The sequence below is a fragment of the Coregonus clupeaformis genome, chromosome 1 (assembly GCF_020615455.1).
Source record: "Coregonus clupeaformis isolate EN_2021a chromosome 1, ASM2061545v1, whole genome shotgun sequence".
NCBI classification, from domain to species: Eukaryota; Metazoa; Chordata; class Actinopteri; order Salmoniformes; family Salmonidae; genus Coregonus; species Coregonus clupeaformis.
The window spans coordinates 16,612,429-16,629,848 of NC_059192.1; the positions used below are offsets into that span (position 1 = coordinate 16,612,429).

General features: G+C 44.6%; 1 protein-coding gene and 1 long non-coding RNA gene across 8 annotated transcripts in view; both read left to right on the forward strand.

The window, feature by feature from the left end:
• The window catches only part of washc2c (WASH complex subunit 2C), a 28,505-nt gene extending 14,086 nt beyond the window's left edge, over positions 1 to 14,419 (forward strand). For 4 of the 7 annotated variants that reach the window (XM_041887130.2, XM_041887153.2, XM_041887140.2 and 1 more), the window contains 21 exons: positions 331 to 458; positions 650 to 722; positions 1,031 to 1,084; positions 1,372 to 1,566; positions 6,275 to 6,438; positions 6,708 to 6,809; positions 7,020 to 7,112; positions 7,314 to 7,415; positions 7,507 to 7,608; positions 7,923 to 8,092; positions 8,189 to 8,312; positions 8,708 to 8,953; positions 9,289 to 9,483; positions 9,996 to 10,127; positions 10,328 to 10,429; positions 10,537 to 10,608; positions 11,021 to 11,092; positions 11,616 to 11,846; positions 12,020 to 12,751; positions 13,044 to 13,215; positions 13,616 to 14,419. In XM_041887130.2, coding sequence (XP_041743064.1) covers positions 331 to 458; positions 650 to 722; positions 1,031 to 1,084; positions 1,372 to 1,566; positions 6,275 to 6,438; positions 6,708 to 6,809; positions 7,020 to 7,112; positions 7,314 to 7,415; positions 7,507 to 7,608; positions 7,923 to 8,092; positions 8,189 to 8,312; positions 8,708 to 8,953; positions 9,289 to 9,483; positions 9,996 to 10,127; positions 10,328 to 10,429; positions 10,537 to 10,608; positions 11,021 to 11,092; positions 11,616 to 11,846; positions 12,020 to 12,751; positions 13,044 to 13,215; positions 13,616 to 13,764 — 3,410 coding nt within the window. In that variant the 3' untranslated portion in view covers positions 13,765 to 14,419. The remainder of the gene's footprint in view (positions 1 to 330; positions 459 to 649; positions 723 to 1,030; positions 1,085 to 1,371; positions 1,567 to 6,274; positions 6,439 to 6,707; positions 6,810 to 7,019; positions 7,113 to 7,313; positions 7,416 to 7,506; positions 7,609 to 7,922; positions 8,093 to 8,188; positions 8,313 to 8,707; positions 8,954 to 9,288; positions 9,484 to 9,995; positions 10,128 to 10,327; positions 10,430 to 10,536; positions 10,609 to 11,020; positions 11,093 to 11,615; positions 11,847 to 12,019; positions 12,752 to 13,043; positions 13,216 to 13,615) is intronic. The other 3 variants (XM_041887145.2, XM_041887135.2, XM_041887154.2) reach the window with 3 other exon arrangements.
• Positions 14,420 to 15,061: 642 nt separating this feature from the next.
• LOC123492110 lies at positions 15,062 to 17,158 on the forward strand. Its single transcript, XR_006661627.1, has 3 exons — positions 15,062 to 15,283; positions 15,454 to 15,552; positions 16,800 to 17,158. It is a non-coding gene; the product is annotated as an uncharacterized LOC123492110 (long non-coding RNA).
• The last annotated feature ends 262 nt before the right edge of the window (positions 17,159 to 17,420 follow it).

The window sequence follows — 17,420 nt, forward strand, 5'->3', positions numbered from 1 at the left end:
GGTTTAAAAGTCCTTCTTTAACCTGTCTCCTCCCTTTCATCTACACTGATTTGAAGTGGATTTAACAGGTGACATTAATAAGGGATCATAGCTTTCACCTGGATACACCTGTTCAGTCTATGTCATGGAAAGAGCAGGTGTTCTAAATGTTTGCACACTCAGCTTAGCAGGGACAATATACAGTAACTGTTACTTCATAACACTTCAGTCAGAAGAAAGTAACTGAATTAGATATAATTTGTCATAAGTAATTTGTAATAAAATGACATTACAGAATGTATATATTTATATGTTTCTTGTTGACACCTGACCTGTTTGTTTGTGTTGTAGCTATTGAAGATGACAGCGAGGAGTTGTTTGGGCCGCCCAAGATGGAGGACGAGGACTTCTCTCCGTTCGGAGGGAAAGGAGGCCTCTTCAGCGGAGGAAGAGGACTGTTTGATGATGATGATGATGAAGTATGCTCACCTGAATGCCATTTTGTAGCTTCCATATCTTACTTTTTAAATGTTACTTACCAATTGTAATTTCAAATAATATGATGGATAGAACAAAATCTATCTGGCTTGTTTATTGCTCCCAAATAGTACATTAAATTAGTTTTGTCTGAAACCATAGCAAACCTAATGATATGATGTTTGTTGTCCAGGGGGATCTGTTCTCTGATGCACCTAAACAGCCTGTAACAGAGGAGAAGACCAGGAACACAGCTCACGCCACAGGTAATAATGGCCCTACAACTATCTGTTGAAACACCAAGGCTGTTTTCATTAGGGCACATCGTAGCAAAAATGTTTTTCAATTGTAAATGAAACATTTCTTGTTGGGCAAGTTCAAATAGTAGCTTCCAGTTTCTTTCAGTTTGGTCATGTTTTCTTATAAGTGAATTGGGAATGTTGTTAATTTTGTATAATGGCTGTGGTCACGGTTTCTAATTTAGTTGTCGTGGGTTATCGTCTTAATTATTACGTGCATTTTCCTGGACAGTATAGAGACTTTGACCTGTATTTCTCTATTGTGTTTCTGCCAGAACCCGTCAAGCCTGCTAAGAAGATTCCTTCAGGGGCTGTGTCAATATTCCCAGGTAACAGAGACATGCCCCAAGGACAGCAAAGGCCTTTCAAAGATGACAGATTATTACATAGTAATAACAGTTGGACAGTTTTGGGGGGCTTGAGGACGTGATGCCTCTACAGATTGTCTTGCCCTTCTGAAATGGAATTTGAATTTATTCAGTGGAAATTTAATTTATTCAATTCAAGCTAAACACTACTACAAAACACTACTACACACAGTTGACTACATGTTGACAATACTGTGATGGTATTGACAAGATCATCCTCTGAGTCCTGTCCTCTTCTTTTCCCTTAGAGAACAGCCTGTTTGGCATTCCCAATGACTCTGACTCAGTGGCGGGCAGAGAGAATGGCAGTTCAGCCAAACCCAACAAGACCCAGACATCAGCCCCTAGAAATACCTCTTTAGGGGGAGGAGGAGGGGGGCTGTTCGATGACGATGAAGAGGATGACTTCTTCACTGGCAAAAGCCTTAAAAAGTCCAGCTCAGGTAAGTCAGTCAAACAGTAACCGCTCTCTCTTTCTCTAGCACGTTGGGTGAGATCCAAACTTGAAATCAACGATTGTAAAATATCAGTGTAAATCTTGCATTGACATCACGCAAGTACATAATTTACTCCTTATGTATGTGAATCTCAAGTTAGAAGTCAGCCCATTTTCATCGTATTTTCATTCATGCAGTGAGTTTCAGATCTAACATTTTGTCTCACTACATTTACATTTTTGTCATTTAGCAGACGCTCTTATCCAGAGCGACTAACAGTTAGTGCATTCATCTTAAGATAGCTAGGTGGGACAACCACATATCTCAGTCATAGTAAGTACATTTTTCCTCAATGTAGTAGCTATCAGCAAAGTCAGAGCTAGTAAGGAGGAAAAAAAAGTCAAGTGCGAGTGTTAGTTCACAAAAGGCTTTTGGGAGGGACCAGAGGTGGCAGAACGGAGTACTCGGGTTGGGGTGTAGGGTTTGAGCATAGCCTGACGGTAGGGAGGGGCAGTTCCTCTTGCTGCTCCGTAGGCAAATACCATGGTCTTGTAGTGGATGCAAGCTTTGACTGGAAGCCAGTGGAGTGTGCGGAGGAGTGGGGTGACATGGGAGAACTTGGGAAGGTTGAACACTAGGAGGGCTGCGGCACTCTGGATGAGTTGCAGGGGTTTGATGGCACAAGCAGGGAGCCCAGCCAACAGCAAGTTGCAGTAGTCCAGACAGGAGATGACGTGCCTGGATTAGGACCTGCGCCGCTTTCTGTGTGAGGTAGGGTCGTACTCTACGGATGTTGTAGAGCATGAACCTGCAGGAGTGAGTCACTGCTTTGATGTTTGCAGAGAACGGCAGGGTGTTATCCAGGGTTACACCAAGGGTCTTTGCACTCTGGGAGGGGGACACCGTGGCGTTGTCAACCGTGATGGAGAGGTCTTGGAGCGGGCAGGCCTTCCCTGGGAGGAAGAGCAGCTCTGTCTTGTTGAGCTTGAGGTGGTGGGCCGACATCCAAGATGAGATATCTGCCAGGCATACAGAGATGCGTGTCGTCACCTGGGTGTCAGAAGGGGGGAAGGAGAAAAGTAGTTGAGTGTCATCCGCATAGCAATGATCGGAGAGACCATGTGAGGATATGACTGCGCCGAGTGACTTGGTGTATAGAGAGAAGAGGAGAGTTGTGAGAAAGAGGTCAAGGCCTAGGGTAGTTCTGTGTGAGTGGGACCAGTGGACTCAATAGGCTGAGTGAATGAGGAGCGGATGTCGTCAACCTTCTTTTCATAGTGTCGACAAAGTCATCCGCGAGGAGGGTGTGGAGGATGAGGATTAAGGAGGGAGGAGAAGGTGGAAAATAGTTTCCTAGGGTTAGAGGCAGAAGCTTGACATTTAGTGATAGAAAGTGGCTTTAGCAGCAGATACAGAGGAAGACAAAGTAGAGAGGAGGGAGTGAAAGGATGATGGGTCCGGAAGTTTCGTTTTCCTCCATTTTTGTTCAGCTACCCGCAGCCCTGTTCTGTAAGCTTGCAATGAGCCACGGAACAGGAGGGGAGGGCCGAGCCGGCCGGAAGAAAAGGGGACAGTGCGAGTCATAGAGTAGGGTCGAAGAGGCAGAATCAGGAGAACGGAGGGAGAAGGATTTAGCAGAAGGGATAGGATAGAGGACAGACTAGTGGGAGAGAGAGAGAATATTGTGTTGGCGCATGACCATCTAGGTAGGGGCTGAGTGGGTAGGGTTGGAGGAGAGGGAGACAGAAAAGGAAACGAAGTAGTGATCAGAGACCTGGAGGGGGGTTGCAGTGAGATTAGTAGGCGAACAGCCTCTAGTAAAGATGAGGTCAAGTGTATTGCCTGCCTTGTGAGTGGGAGGGGACTGGGAAATGGTGAGGTCAAAAGAGCCAAGTAGGGGTAAGAAAGAGGTAGAAAGAAATTAATCGAAGGCAGACACCGGGAGGTTGAGGTCGCCTAGTACGAAAAGCGGTAAACCATCGTCAGGAAATTAATTTATCATGGTGTCAAACTTATTGAGGAACTCTCAATGTTAAGCTTGAGTGCACAAGTGACAGTGACAGCATGGAATTCAAATGAGGAGCTGGACAGGTGAGTCAGGGAGAAAATAGAATCTCCACAAATGAGTAGCCCTGTGCCACACCGCGACGATGAGATGCTCTCGGACTATGAGAGAACGCGTAGGCAGATGAAGAGAGAGGAGCTGGAGTAGCAGTGTTCTCTGGGGTGATCCATGTCTCCGTCAGGGACAAAAAGTCTAAGGACTGAATGGCAGCATAGGCTAAGATTAACTTGGCGTTCTTGACCACAGATCGGCAGTTCCAAACGCAGAGACCAAGAATTACACATGGGTTGTGCAAGCAGGGTACACTAAATTAGAAAGGTTGCATCTGTAAAAAGCCTACAGGGAGAGGAGCGAACAAGTATAGAAAACACGCACATAGTTGAAAAAGCTACAAAAGAGCAAAATTAGATGATCTGTAAATATACTGAACAAAAATATAAACACAACATGTAAAGTCTTGATCCCATGTTTCATGAACTGAAATAAAAGATCCCAGAAATGTTCCATACGCACAAAAATCTTACTGTATTTCTCTAAAATGTTTGGTTTACAAATTGGTTTACATCCCTGTTAATGAGCATTTCTCCTTTGCCAAGATAATCCATCCACCTGACAGGTGTGGCATATCAAGAAGCTGATTTAAACACCATGATCATTACACAGGTGCACCTTGTGCTGGGGACAATAAAAGGCCTCTCTAAAATGTGCAGTTTTGTCACACAACACAATGCCACAGATGTGTCAAGTTTTGAGAGAGCATGCAATTGGCATGCTGACTGCAGGAATGTCCACCTGAGCTGTTGCCAGAGAATTTAATGTTCATTTCTCTACCATAAGCTGCCTCCGTCATTTTAGAGAATTTGGCAGTACGTCCAACCGGCCCCACAACCGCAGACCACGTGTAACCACGCAAGCCCAGGACCTGCACATCCGGCTTCTTCACCTGTGGGATTGTCTGAGACCAGCCACCCGGACAACTGATGAAACTATGGGTTTGCACAACCGAAGAATTTCTGCACAAACTGTCAGAAACCGTCTCAGGGAAGCTCAACTGCGTGATCGTCGTCGTCCTCACCAGGGTCTTGACCTGATTGCAGTTTGGCGTCGTAACCGACTTCAGTGGGCAAATGCTCACCTTTGATGGCCACTGGCACGCTGGAGAAGTGTGCTCTTCACGGATGAATCCCAGTTTCAACTGTACCGGGTAGATGGCAGACCGCGTGTATGGCGTTGTGTGTGCAAGCGGTTTGCTGATGTCAACGTTGTGAACAGAGTGCCCCATGGTGGGGTTATGGTATGGGCAGGCATAAGCTATGGACAACGAACACAATAGCATTTTATCAATGGCAATTTGAATGCACAGAGATACCGTGACGAGATCCTGAGGCCCATTGTCATGCCATTCATCCGCCGCCTTCACCTTATGTTTCAGCATGATAATGCAGGCCCCATGTCGCAAGGATCTGTATACAATTCCTGGAAGCTGAAATTGTCCCAGTTCTTCCATGGCCTGCATACTAACCAGACATGTCACCCATTGAGCATGTTTGGGATGCTCTGGATCGACGTGTATGACAGTGTGTTCCGGTTCCCGCCAATATCCAGCAACTTCGCACAGCCATTGAATAAGACTGGGACAACATTCCACAGGCCACAATCAACAGCCGGATCAACTCTATGCGTAGATGTCACGCTGCATGTGGCAAATGGTGGTCACAGCAGATACTGACTAGTTTTCTGATCCATGCTCCTACTTTTTTATTTTTTAAAGGTGTCTGACCAACAGATGCTTATCTTTATTCCCAGTCATGTGAAATACATAGATTTGGGCCTAATGAATTCATTTCAATTGACTGATTTCCTTATATGAACTGTAACTCAGTAAAATATTTTAAATTGTTGCATGTTGCGTTTTATATTTTAGTTCAGTATAAATATGGTTCTGCAAAGTATGCATCCTCTTCAGGCTCGTAGCTGTCCGACTCAGACATGTTTTGATTGAATGATTTTGGGCGGTGTAGAACTTGAAAGCCGTGTCTGCACTGCTCTAGCCTCGAGAACCGTCATTTGTAGGCGTGACTACTCGAAAACAGGAAGTAAGCACAGTTCGAGTTAAACACATTCATGCTCGTAATAGTGAAAATAGCCAAGTGTTTTGATATTGACATGGGTGTATACCCCACAAAGACGTGAGATGGCTGTAAGAGTTTCTTGTGGGGACGTTCTGAAGCACGTTTTTTATGGTGAGTCTGGCCACTACCACTATATGGCTCATGCAAGCAACTAAGCCAGCCAAAGAAATCTCAGGAATGGAACTCTGACCAAAACAACTGTCTGGATGATGCTTCAACACTAAAAGTAAGTGGAAATATAAACTGAAATATCCCTTTTTTAATAGTGGTTGATGTGTCAACAATCAGCTGCAAGTTATGAGCAGTCAGCAGTTCACAAACCAAGTAGGCTACTGAGAAGACAGACAGCAGTTAAAGCAGATGGCCCTAGCTAGCAAAAAGACAGTACTAGACCACAGATGAAGACAAAAATTATACTTATCACTCCTGGAGATATCAGGAGTCCTCTAGCTATAGATTGAAACACTAAAACTGTATTTAGCGCAAGCACTAATAATGTGTTGTCACCTGTGTTCAGCTGGACAGGAGAAACCCAAGCAGAAGAAGACAGTGGATCTGTTTGGAGGAGATGATGAGGATGGTGACATCTTTAGTGAGAGCGCTGTCGCCCCGCCCCCTCTACAGAGCAGGAAGGAGGTGGTGGAGGAGGAAGAACAGGTGAAACAGGCTCCTCAGAAAAAGGTGAACATACACACGTGTACATTGTGTTTCCATATTAACAAGTGTTGATTGACTATCATGATTTTAGAGTGATCATGATAATGGATTTGGGGCACTTGGTTATCATGATTATAAGTTGCTTACTTACAGTAGTGTTCATGAGTTATGCTGATGATGATTGTTGGTTTTAGTGATGAATTATGCTGATGGTTGTAGTGATGAATTATGCTGATGATGTTTGTTGGTTATAGTGATGAGTTGTGCTAATGATGGTTGTTGGTTGTGTTTAGATGCCAGCGGGAGGTGTCTCCATGTTTGGTCCTGGTACCAAGAGCCTACTGACTGAGGCACTGAAGAAACGACAGCCCTCCACCAGCGACGAGTCAGAGCAGGTGGGACTCCTCTTTCATCTACCCATCATCTCTCTTCCATCACTTTATCTATATTTATCTATCTACAATCTCTTTCTCTCTCTCCCTCACTCTCTCTTCCTAACTCTCTCTTTGTTTCTCTTGCCCTCCTTTTCATCTCTCTCTCCCTCTTTCTCTCATTGTAGAGCTGTAGAACTCTACTCATCACCCTCTCCATGTTGTTCCTTACAGAACGGCCCTCCTCCAGACGTGGTGAAAACCCCTGCTAAGCAGACAGAGAAACCCCAGGCGAAGAGTCTGTTCTCTGACGATGAAGACTCACAGGTGTGCTTCTTCTTTTTAACACTCATTCTCAAGTATGCATCCATTACCTGAATGTTGTTGATGGAGGTACTTCGCATGCTTATCAATTACATCAATATCTACATGAGCCGTACAATTAATGCTTAGAATGTTAGGTTGATCATGAAGCATGGTGTTGTTTTACAGATGTAACCTCACCTTTCTCTGTCTCTGTCTTTCTAGATATTTCAAACCATCCCCAAGAGTCAGTCTAAGCCTGAACCCACACCTCCGAGCAAAGCCAGCAAAGCTCCTCTGTCCATCTTCGATGACGAGGAGGAAGAAGTGAGAAGATGAGCCTGATCGATATCGGTCCATAAAAGATTATAATTTGTACCTGCATCTTCATATCTAACCACTTTCTTTCATCATGCAGGATCTGTTTGCGTCTGCGAAGAAGTCCAAACCAAGCCAAGCTAAAGCCGCCACACCACAAGTCAAGAAACCTGTCTCTAGCTCCCTCTTCAGTGATGACGAGGTAATGGGGAGGGAAGGGAACCTTGCTACATAAACTTCAGTTCAACTTCAGCCTGTCAGAAAATAACCCTTAGCCCCCTCCTTTAGCCACTACCCCTTTGGTATTCACAGATCTGAAATGCCTGGAGAGGTGTAAGCAATATGGTGATGGCTCTGCCATCCAATGGGCTTAGGACAGCTTCAGATATAGCTTACACCAATTTTATTCCTATAAATCTGCAAACACCAGAAAGGTAGGGGGCAAGGGGTGAAGGTTGTTTCTATTACTTCAAGAGATGGTATCTATTTAACCCTTTTGTATTCTTTCTGTATTAGGACCAGTGGATGAGCTCCAAGCCTAGTGCTGGTAAGACAGAGGGTAAGACTGGAGGGATGAAGTCCAGGACTAGTGCCCCATCTAGTCTACCCAGTGTCATAGCAGCTCCTAAAGACAGCCTGTTCGATGAGGATGATGACGATCTCTTTGCAGCTACCAAGGAGTCGAGGTAAACGTCATATCAATAGTAGACAAAAATACTTAATCTGTAGTATGACGCCTTGGTGTGGTGTTGATGGGTGTACATGTCTGTGTGTTTGTGCAGTCAGAAGAAGCACCAGAGAGTGTCTCTCCTGTTTGAAGATGAGACTGAGGATGATGAAGATAAGGGATCCCTCTTCGGCTTCAAAACAAGCGTCAACAACCGCTCTACTACAGCTGACCCTAAAGTAAGCCTGGGTTACAGATTCTGTCTGTCCACAGCCTATTCCCTATGTAGTGCACTATATAGTGAATAGGGTGCCATTTGAGATGCAGCCTCTGTCATGTACGAATAACCTATAGGTGAAACGCCTTCAAGACAACAATGTAATTGTTAAAAAGCTAATACTTCAGTAATGTCTAGGCTCTTGTCTATTATTTTAAAACAATACAAATATTGAATGAATATTGTTTTTATTTATGATCGTTATTGTAAGAAAGCACTGTTTTGATGTACTGTTTATAGAAATACTGTGTGTGGTAACATCCCTGCAGTGATAGCGATGACTGTAATCAATGCTACTTCAGTCCGTTACCCCCTAGCTCATACCCTTTTCTCCTGTGCCCTTGTCCTGTTCTCTAGGCTCCTGTTGTAGTCTCCCCAGCCCCCTCGCTGCGCCACACTGACAAACCTGAGGTGACAGCACCACCTCCTCCCCCAGTGGAGGAGAAACCTGCAGAGGAGGAGAGCGTAGCGAAGGACAAGAGTCCTGAGGTGCCGTCCCTGTCCTCTCCACTAGAGGGCAGTGGGAGTAAGAAGAAGCCAGTAGGGGCCGTCAGTCTGTTTGGAGGGATCAACGTGCTGGGAGACAGACTGGGAGCAGCCAAGGTGAGATGCTACATAAGGCTTAGGGTAGAAGTTCCCCCTAAGCTCAGATCTAGGGCCAGCTAAACTCATCCAACCCAAATCCTAACCATAACTTAGTTTTGGCCATTTGGGACCTTTTTTCAATTAATATTTCCGTTATTCCTCACATTCCCTCTCCTCGTCTCCTTCTCAAAACGCATTGGATGGGAGGGACCTTTGACCTTTTCCTCCGATATAGCTGAGAAGGAGGCAAGGAAAGAGGAAGGTGAATTAAGATGGAGCCCTGCTCCTATACCTGTGAGTGTGAGATGCTGCATTCACTTTGACGCCTTTCTATCTTCCTGTCCCTTAACAAGCAGACTAAGAGCCCATTGGACGAGCCGGACGGTGATGACTTCCTGTCTAAGGAGGGCCCGCCCCCCATGGAGAAGGAGGACAAAACGAAGAAAAACGCCCTTAGTCTGTTTGATGATGTGGAGGAAGAGGAGGGTGCTGACTGGACTGCCCCCATCTCCATACCGACCAAACCAGTTGCCAAAAACACACTAAAGGTTTGTCTGAGTTATTTTATTCATACTACTGATAATTCGTGTGTGTGTGTGTGTAAATCGTGTGTGTGTGTGTAAATCGTGTGTGTGTGTGTGTGTGTGTGTGTGTGTGTGTGTGTGTGTAAATCGTGTGTGTGTAAATCGTGTGTGTGTGTAAATCGTGTGTGTGTGTAAATTGTGTGTGTGTGTGTAAATTGTGTGTGTGTGTGTGTGTGTAAAGTGTGTGTGTGTGTGTGTGTGTGTGTGTAAATCGTGTGTGTGTGTGTGTGTGTGTGTGTGTAAATCGTGTGTGTGTGTGTGTGTGTGTGTGTGTAAATCGTGTGTGTGTGTGTGTGTAAATCGTGTGTGTGTGTGTAAATCGTGTGTGTGTGTGTAAATCCTGTGTCTGTGTAAATCCTGTGTCTGTGTAAATCCTGTGTCTGTGTAAATCCTGTGTCTGTGTAAATCCTGTGTCTGTGTAAATCCTGTGTCTGTGTAAATCCTGTGTCTGTGTAAATCCTGTGTCCGTGTGTTAGCCTGCGGAGGAGCGTCCTCGTACCAAGAGTAGTACCGGGGTGTTCCAGGATGAGGAACTGCTCTTCAGTCAGACTCAGCAGAGAGACAACGACCCTGACGTTGACATCTTTGCCACGCCTGACAAGTCTGTGGTGAGTTCTAGGGACAGTAGGCTTAGTGAGAGGGTATAAGTGTTAGTATTGGGCTAGAGCAAAACGCCTTGACTCACCAGGACCAGGGTGGATGTCTTGCATTGCATCAGCACATTGATGCGTACTACTTGCTACCCCTTTGAGTGATGAATTCATTCTACTAATGATAGTAGTGATGATAAAGTGTGTTCCTGTCTCAGAGCTCCAGGCCCAGCTCCGTGAGGTCAGCAGCTCCAACACTGTTTGGTGATGAAGATGAAGATGACCTCTTCAGCTCTGTCAAGCCCAAAGCTCCTCCTCCGGTACCCTATTCTAAATCACCTCAATCAGTCAATACAATATGAATACAATTTGATTAATTTACCGATGACTGTACATCCTCAGTCCTTTCTTTGACCTGCATTCTCAGAAAGTATCAGAGAAGCCCCGTAAACCCAGGAAAGACGAGCCATCCTCAAAACCTGCTGTCACAGAGAGTGCGGTAAGGCTGATGAAACTAAGAGTCCTAGTCTCTGCAGAATATGTGATTGCCCATGTGCTTATGATTTAAAGGGTGTACGTCAGAGGAGGCTGGTGGGAGGAGCTATAGAAGGATGGGCTCATTGTAATGGCTTGAATGGAATAAAAGGAACGTATCAAACATATGGAAACCACGTTTGACTCCGTTCCATTGATTCCATTCCAACCGCTACAATGAGCCTGTCCAAAATAACTCCTCCCACCAGCCGCCTCTGGTGTACATATGTATGTCTTACATTTTTTCAGAATTTGAAGGATATCTGTAGACAGTAATGCTTTCTCCTCTCAGTTGATAGTTATTATACTGTTACATTGCTTTTGGAGATACTCCTGGCCAGATTACTTAACATGATCTATGTCGTTCAACTGCACAGAAGCCGACACCAAGCCCTGTAAAATCTAAAGAGCCTTCACGGACTGGAATACTCCAAGTAAACTTCAAAAATGTTAAATCAGTTTTCTTATTATTCAACATTTTACTCTTTCTTTACTATTTCTGAATGAGCTTTCATTCTCCCAACATGTTTTCTGCCAGTTATCTTTGAACCTCCGCCTTTGACGTGAAACAAGTCGTCTTTTCCACTGCTGGCTTAAAAGCTAAACTGAGACCCTGTGACTGTCAGATTGATTCTCACAAGGTTTCGTTTTTTACAGTCAAATTGAAAGCGATTGGTCAGCCTTTATTCTTACTGAAACCACATGAATAGATGTTATTCCTACGTCTACATTTGGACTTTTTCTTTATCTTTATTCTTGGGCTCTCACTTTCCTCTGTTTTGTCTACCGCTTGGTTCTGATGATCATGAGGGACTGCATGAACAAAATGACTTGTAAATCCAATTGAGGACAAATCCAAATGTCTTCACTGTACTGTGCTCTGATTACAAACCCTCTCTTATTAAGGCCTTTAGTTGGTATGAAATTGGGCCAACACTCATGAACAAATCTGTTCCTCCTCCTCACTCTCAGGCCAACCTGGTGATCAACCCTGCTGCCCTCCTGCCTGACGCGGTCTCTCAGATCTCAGGGGGGGTCAGTGTACTCCCAGGCTTGAGCTCCAGCCCCACCTCCCCCAGCCCCAGCTCCTCAGGCCCCAGTGCCAGCCTCACCCCTAGTCCTGCCGGGACCAAGCCCCCCAGCAACAGAGGGGTTAGCTTCGACAACCCAGTCCAGGTGTCCACGCTACAGAGTGCGAACAAGGTGGGTCAAGGGTCAGAGGTCAGGCACTGGGGTGGACATAATGGAACAGGGTGGGGGAAACATGGAACACCTACTTTTGATCCTTAAATCATATAAATAAAATGTATAAAGCTCTAACCTTGTTCCTTCCAAAATAAGCCCGTGATGACTCCATGTGTCCTCTCTTCCTGTAGGGTCGAGCTAAAGGCTCCATCCGCCGCAGGCCCCAGACCAGGGCAGCACGGCAGACGGCAGCTCAGAGCTCTGTGGAGCAGAGAGACGAGAACCAGAGAGAGGACCAGGCCAGACCCAGCCCAACCCAGCCTAGCCCAGCACTACCTAACCTAACTCCTCCCAGGCCTAGTCTACCTAACCAAGCCCCAACCACTGCCTTACCCTCCATCTTACCTGCTTCCTTACCCTCCCAACCCCTGCTCACCGATGTCTCTGTTAGACCGTCAGTGCTAACACTAGCAGTGTCCAACACCCCTCTAAAGAAAGACACTTCTAAGGGTAGCAAGGTGAAGGTGCTGCCCTCTCCTGACGAGGATGACCTGTTTGGGTCCGACAGCCTCTTCGGGTCTGCCCCAGGCCCCAAACTCACCACCCCCTCACCCATACTCACTACTCCATCCCCCAAATACACAACAAAGACTACAGAGGGCGAAGTGACGTCGAAGAATGAGAGTGAGAAGGAGAAGGAGACGACCCCTCAGTCCCTCTTTGACGACCCCATGGGTGACCTGTTCAAGAAGGTGAAGCCGAGGTCGGCTAAGAAGGCCAAGGCATCTTCCTTCCTGGAGGATGAGGAGAAGGATGAAGAGGATATCTTTGGGCTGGGAAAGAGCTCCACTCCCACTACTGCTGCTGGTGGTAAAGACACTAAGGCTGGGAGCAACTCTACTCCCAAGCAGGACATCTTCCAGGTATTGGTCATGATGATCAATATTTTCAGTCAATTGAACTATCAGTCAGTCTGTTTATGATTTCAGTTTTAAAATATATTGTGCAGGCCGGAATTTACAATAACTTTTCATTGTAACAGTCTAAATGCAGTTGGTCTGTCACAGCGCATGCTGGGTCAGCACATCTGTTTATCCAACAGTCACGATCTCTGCAACAGGAGGAGGAAACAAATCAATATATTCCTTGGAAAGTGTGTGTGTGTCGTGTCTGTGTGTGCTTCTGGTCTGAATATGTCTGTTTCTGTTTTCACAGGATGAAGCAGAGACGCCACCCAAAACCCACATAAAGCACAAAGAGAAATCCCTGGATGCCAGCCTCTTTGACGACAACGTTGACATCTTTGCTGATATGACGGCCACTTCAAAACCAAAAGAGAAGAAGTCCAAGAAGGTGGAGACTAAATCAATATTTGATGATGATATGGGTGAGTGTTTGCAGTGCACATATTTCAGAATATCTATAACTTGCTTGTTTATTGTTCCTCAATAACTGTTTCAACATGTATGTTGAAATTCACCACACACACAGACAAATACAGGTATACCTGCACACCACAGGAGGTTCGTGGCACCTTAATTGGGGAGAACGGGCTCTTGGTAATGACTGGAGCGGAATCAGTGGAATGGTATCAAACATATGGTTTCCAGGTGTTTGATGCCATCCCATTCACACCTTTCCGGACATTATTATGAGCCGTCCTCCCCTCCGCAGGCTCCTGTGGTGCACACACACAAAAACAAACTCACACACATAGTCTTACAATGCCATTGCCACCAGGTTGAACTGAAACATTTACAGTACTGTCCATACTTCTCTCTCTGCAGATGACATCTTCTCTCCCAGCACTGTGAAGCCAGTGGCCAAGCAGCCTCCATCCAAGTCCAAGAAGAGCCCTCCCTCCCAGGACACCAGTGCAGCGGACGACTCGGGCAACATCTTTGACGACCCTCTCAACGCTCTGGGCGGGAACTGAACCGTGGACCGTTCCTGAGGAGCTAAAACATTGGCTGCATCCCAAATGGCACCCTATTCCCTAGATAGTTAATTAGCTCAGTGCCCTATGTGAGGTATAATATGCCATTTGGTGCCTAATAACTTCTTGTTGTTTTGGAGGACTGAAAAAAGGGTTGGCGATATTAACACTGTTCATATAGACTATTTATATAAAAACAATAGGTTGATCGACGTAACCTCGGACGGAAATTTAAACAGGAAGAAATTATGAAGGGGATGATTCTGATATACCCTTCACATACTCATCTCTGATTGATAACAGACAAAGTAACAGTTATGAAATGCTATTTTGTCTTTATTTAATTTCCATGATAGCAGCACTTTATAAGCATATTCTTAGCCATCATTAGGCCAGCTGAAAATAAATAAATAAATAAATAAATAGTAAATGATTTATAAATATAGTTGGAGAGCTCTCTGTGTTTAAGTTGTGGGCTGTGCCATATCATAGTTATGAAGTCCTTGTTAACTGACTGACTGTCCTAGCAACAACAAGCAAATGTTTTTGTTTTTCAATTAATATGAAATTGTTAAATTTGGTAACTTTGCCTGTGATGAATGACATTTCTTCTTCTTTTTTTAAAAACTAAAATGATATTTTATGAAATGTGAAATGTGTGTTGTAAGTTTGTTTCAAAGATCTGCAGCACTACTTTCTAGCCTTTTGTTGAGATCATGAATAGTGGAATTATGAATGCAGCAGAAATAAGGAAGATGGCATGAAAGAGGAACAGGGCTGTTCTTAGCACCTCTGTGTGATTCTAGAGTTACACTGTTCCTTCCTTTTTAATTAATATTCTACTTCTGTGCTTAAAGGATGGCCTTCACTGCCATGCCTTGACTGCTAGTCGACTTTAAATGTTGAGTAACTGCACTGATACATTTAAAGAGGATTCTGCATCATTGATATAGGAGCCTACATTTTATAAGGAAAAGCTATATTTTTATCCATTCATCGTTGATGGTATTTTATGATTGCTTAAAGATAACTTGTACACTTTTAAATCAACTTATTGAAGTGTAGCACAAAAACAACCATTATTCCACAGATGAAATGTTAGTTTGTTAGGCTATCAGTATCTTTAATAAGTCGCTCCGAAGCCAGTGTTCTTTTTATAGGAGAAACGTAAATCTCTGTGACCGAACAATTTTTGTCCCGCCTCTGTGTACTCTTCATTGGTTGACCTACATTTTTCTCGAGCGAACACGTTACGTCATGGTGCCTTTGTTGTCAATCAAGAGAAGTCACGGTCAGGAGTCAGGAGCCTATGTTTTTTGACAGGTGAGATGAGTTCAGTTCAGGAAAACCCCAAGGGTTACCGATCTATCTTAGTTCATGGGCAATAAGGATAGCTTTCGGCTGTCCTTTTTATTTTCAAACATGAAGATACACGGAACCGTTTCATTATAATGTAGAATGCCGAATCTGAAAAGGAGTGTACGCGTAGCAGCTTGCAGCAGCCATCGACCCAAGCAAGGTAGCCATTGTTTGGGTTGCTAAAGTGGTGCTAGCTAGCGCGCTAACTGGTTATGGCTAGCTAGTCACAACCTATTTATTTAGGTATACGAACTAGCTAGCTAGATAATAAATGCATTTGCTTTGTTAATAACGTTACTATCTATATTTGTGCAATTGTTTTATGTCCAGCTAGTTAAAGACGGAGTGTTTCTAGTCTTGGGACGCCAGTTGTTCATCGGTGGTGTACTCTTGCCGGCTATAGGGACCCTCTCTTGGGATGCTCTTACGGTGAGTAAAAAAAAAAAGGGGTGGGGGGTCTGGTGAGACAGCGAGAAAACATTCCTGTCTGGTCATGTATTAGTTATCTAGTTGCATCTTTTGTCTAGTAAGCACTGATAGGAAAGATCAAGAACCTTTTGTTTTTCACGATCGACACAAATGGTATAATGTAGCACTGGGTTGATAACTTACTTCACATTGGACACCACCTGTCATGTTGAGCTTTCCAGGTTTTCTTTCTTGCCAGACATCAACGCTTCATGGTGATGGTGTAGGCCTAAACATTGGGAATACAGTAGCCGAGTTCCTCATTTGTGTAGTTGAGAAATTCGGCTAGGGATACAGTAGACTTGGTCTTTACAGTGTTCGTGTGAAAGGAATCTAATCAGCTTGAACACACCACAAATACATAAATCCCATCTCTCTAGTAGTTCACTTCACAGATTCCCAATCTGAAGTCGTTCCGAGTATCAATCAGCCCACAATTTTACATTTGCATGCTTTTAAATTGAAATATTAATGCAGTCACATAACATGCAGGTTAACTGTCAAGAGTCCTCCTGTCCCCTATGCCTGCATGGAGTTCTATGTGTTTGATACCATACATTCCTCCTGATGTCTTTACATAGGCTAACAGCTGATCAGCTTTAGCTACCTAGACTATACTGCAGCCAAGAGCTGTGGCCTGGGCCTTGTGCTCTGCTGAATGTTTTATGAAGGCACTTATTAACTCATACACTTGTCTCTTCAATTCTACTGAAGTTTTTTTTTTTATCTGAAACTATTGCTCTCTAATTGTATAGGCCAGGCCAAAGGTGACTGTGAGTAGGTGACATTTCAGTATGTCTGTGTGTGAATATTTTAATACACACTTCTTCCAAATTACATAATGGAATGCTTTGCATTCTGCTCACTAGTATTAGCAGAGGGGGTTAGGCCTCCTTGCACATTGTAGGCCATAGATGTTGATCGTTGTTTGTTTTGTCAGGGAAGTAATGGTCTCCTTACCTACCAGGTGCATGCAGGCATGTCAACTCAACTCCCCCAGTTTTTTTTTTTGTCAACTGTTATGCCTCATGGTGTCTGTATGAGGATCAAACATAGATTACCTTAGACTTGGAAGAAAGGGCAAGGTACTGAGCCATCTCTCTCTCTCTCTCTCTCTCTCTCTCTCTCTCTCTCTCTCTCTCTCTCTCTCTCTCTCTCTCTCTCTCTCTCTCTCTCTCTCTCTCTCTCTCTCTCTCTCTCTCTCTCAGAGCTTTGGGCTTCCTGTTCCTGCATGATGTGTAACCGTGGTGACAACAGAGAGCACCCACACCCATCCCTCTCTCCCTTCCCCTGGGCCGCTGCCCCTCCCACACCCCCCTCCCCCTAAAGCAGTCCAAACCTCACCAAGATGGCAGACAGAAAGGAGCCACCAATCTATAATGATGACAGCGTGGGGGCCTTCCAGTACAAGTTGCCGTTCTACGAGACCATGGAGCTGTTCATCGAAACATTGACGGGGACCTGCTTCGAGCTGCGCGTCTCGCCCTTTGAGACAGTCATCTCTGTCAAGGCCAAGATCCAGAGGCTGGAAGGTATGGTACATAACAGTGCAGTAGTCACTCTTACTGACCCAGCATGTAGGCTACATGTAGCTGTCTATACAGCTTCCCCTACCATTACTTAAGCAGGACAGGTGCCACTTCAACATTTAAAATAATCTATGAGTGATGATCTATCTATGAGTAATCAGAAGCTCAGACTCATACAAATGTATTCCATTGCAAATGATGGCTTTTCTGTTTTAGTAGTGCTGGAAAAAGAAATATCCTCACATCATTCCTTTTGTAGTCCATGATTGTCTGTAGACCATGCCACATACGTCTCGTGTC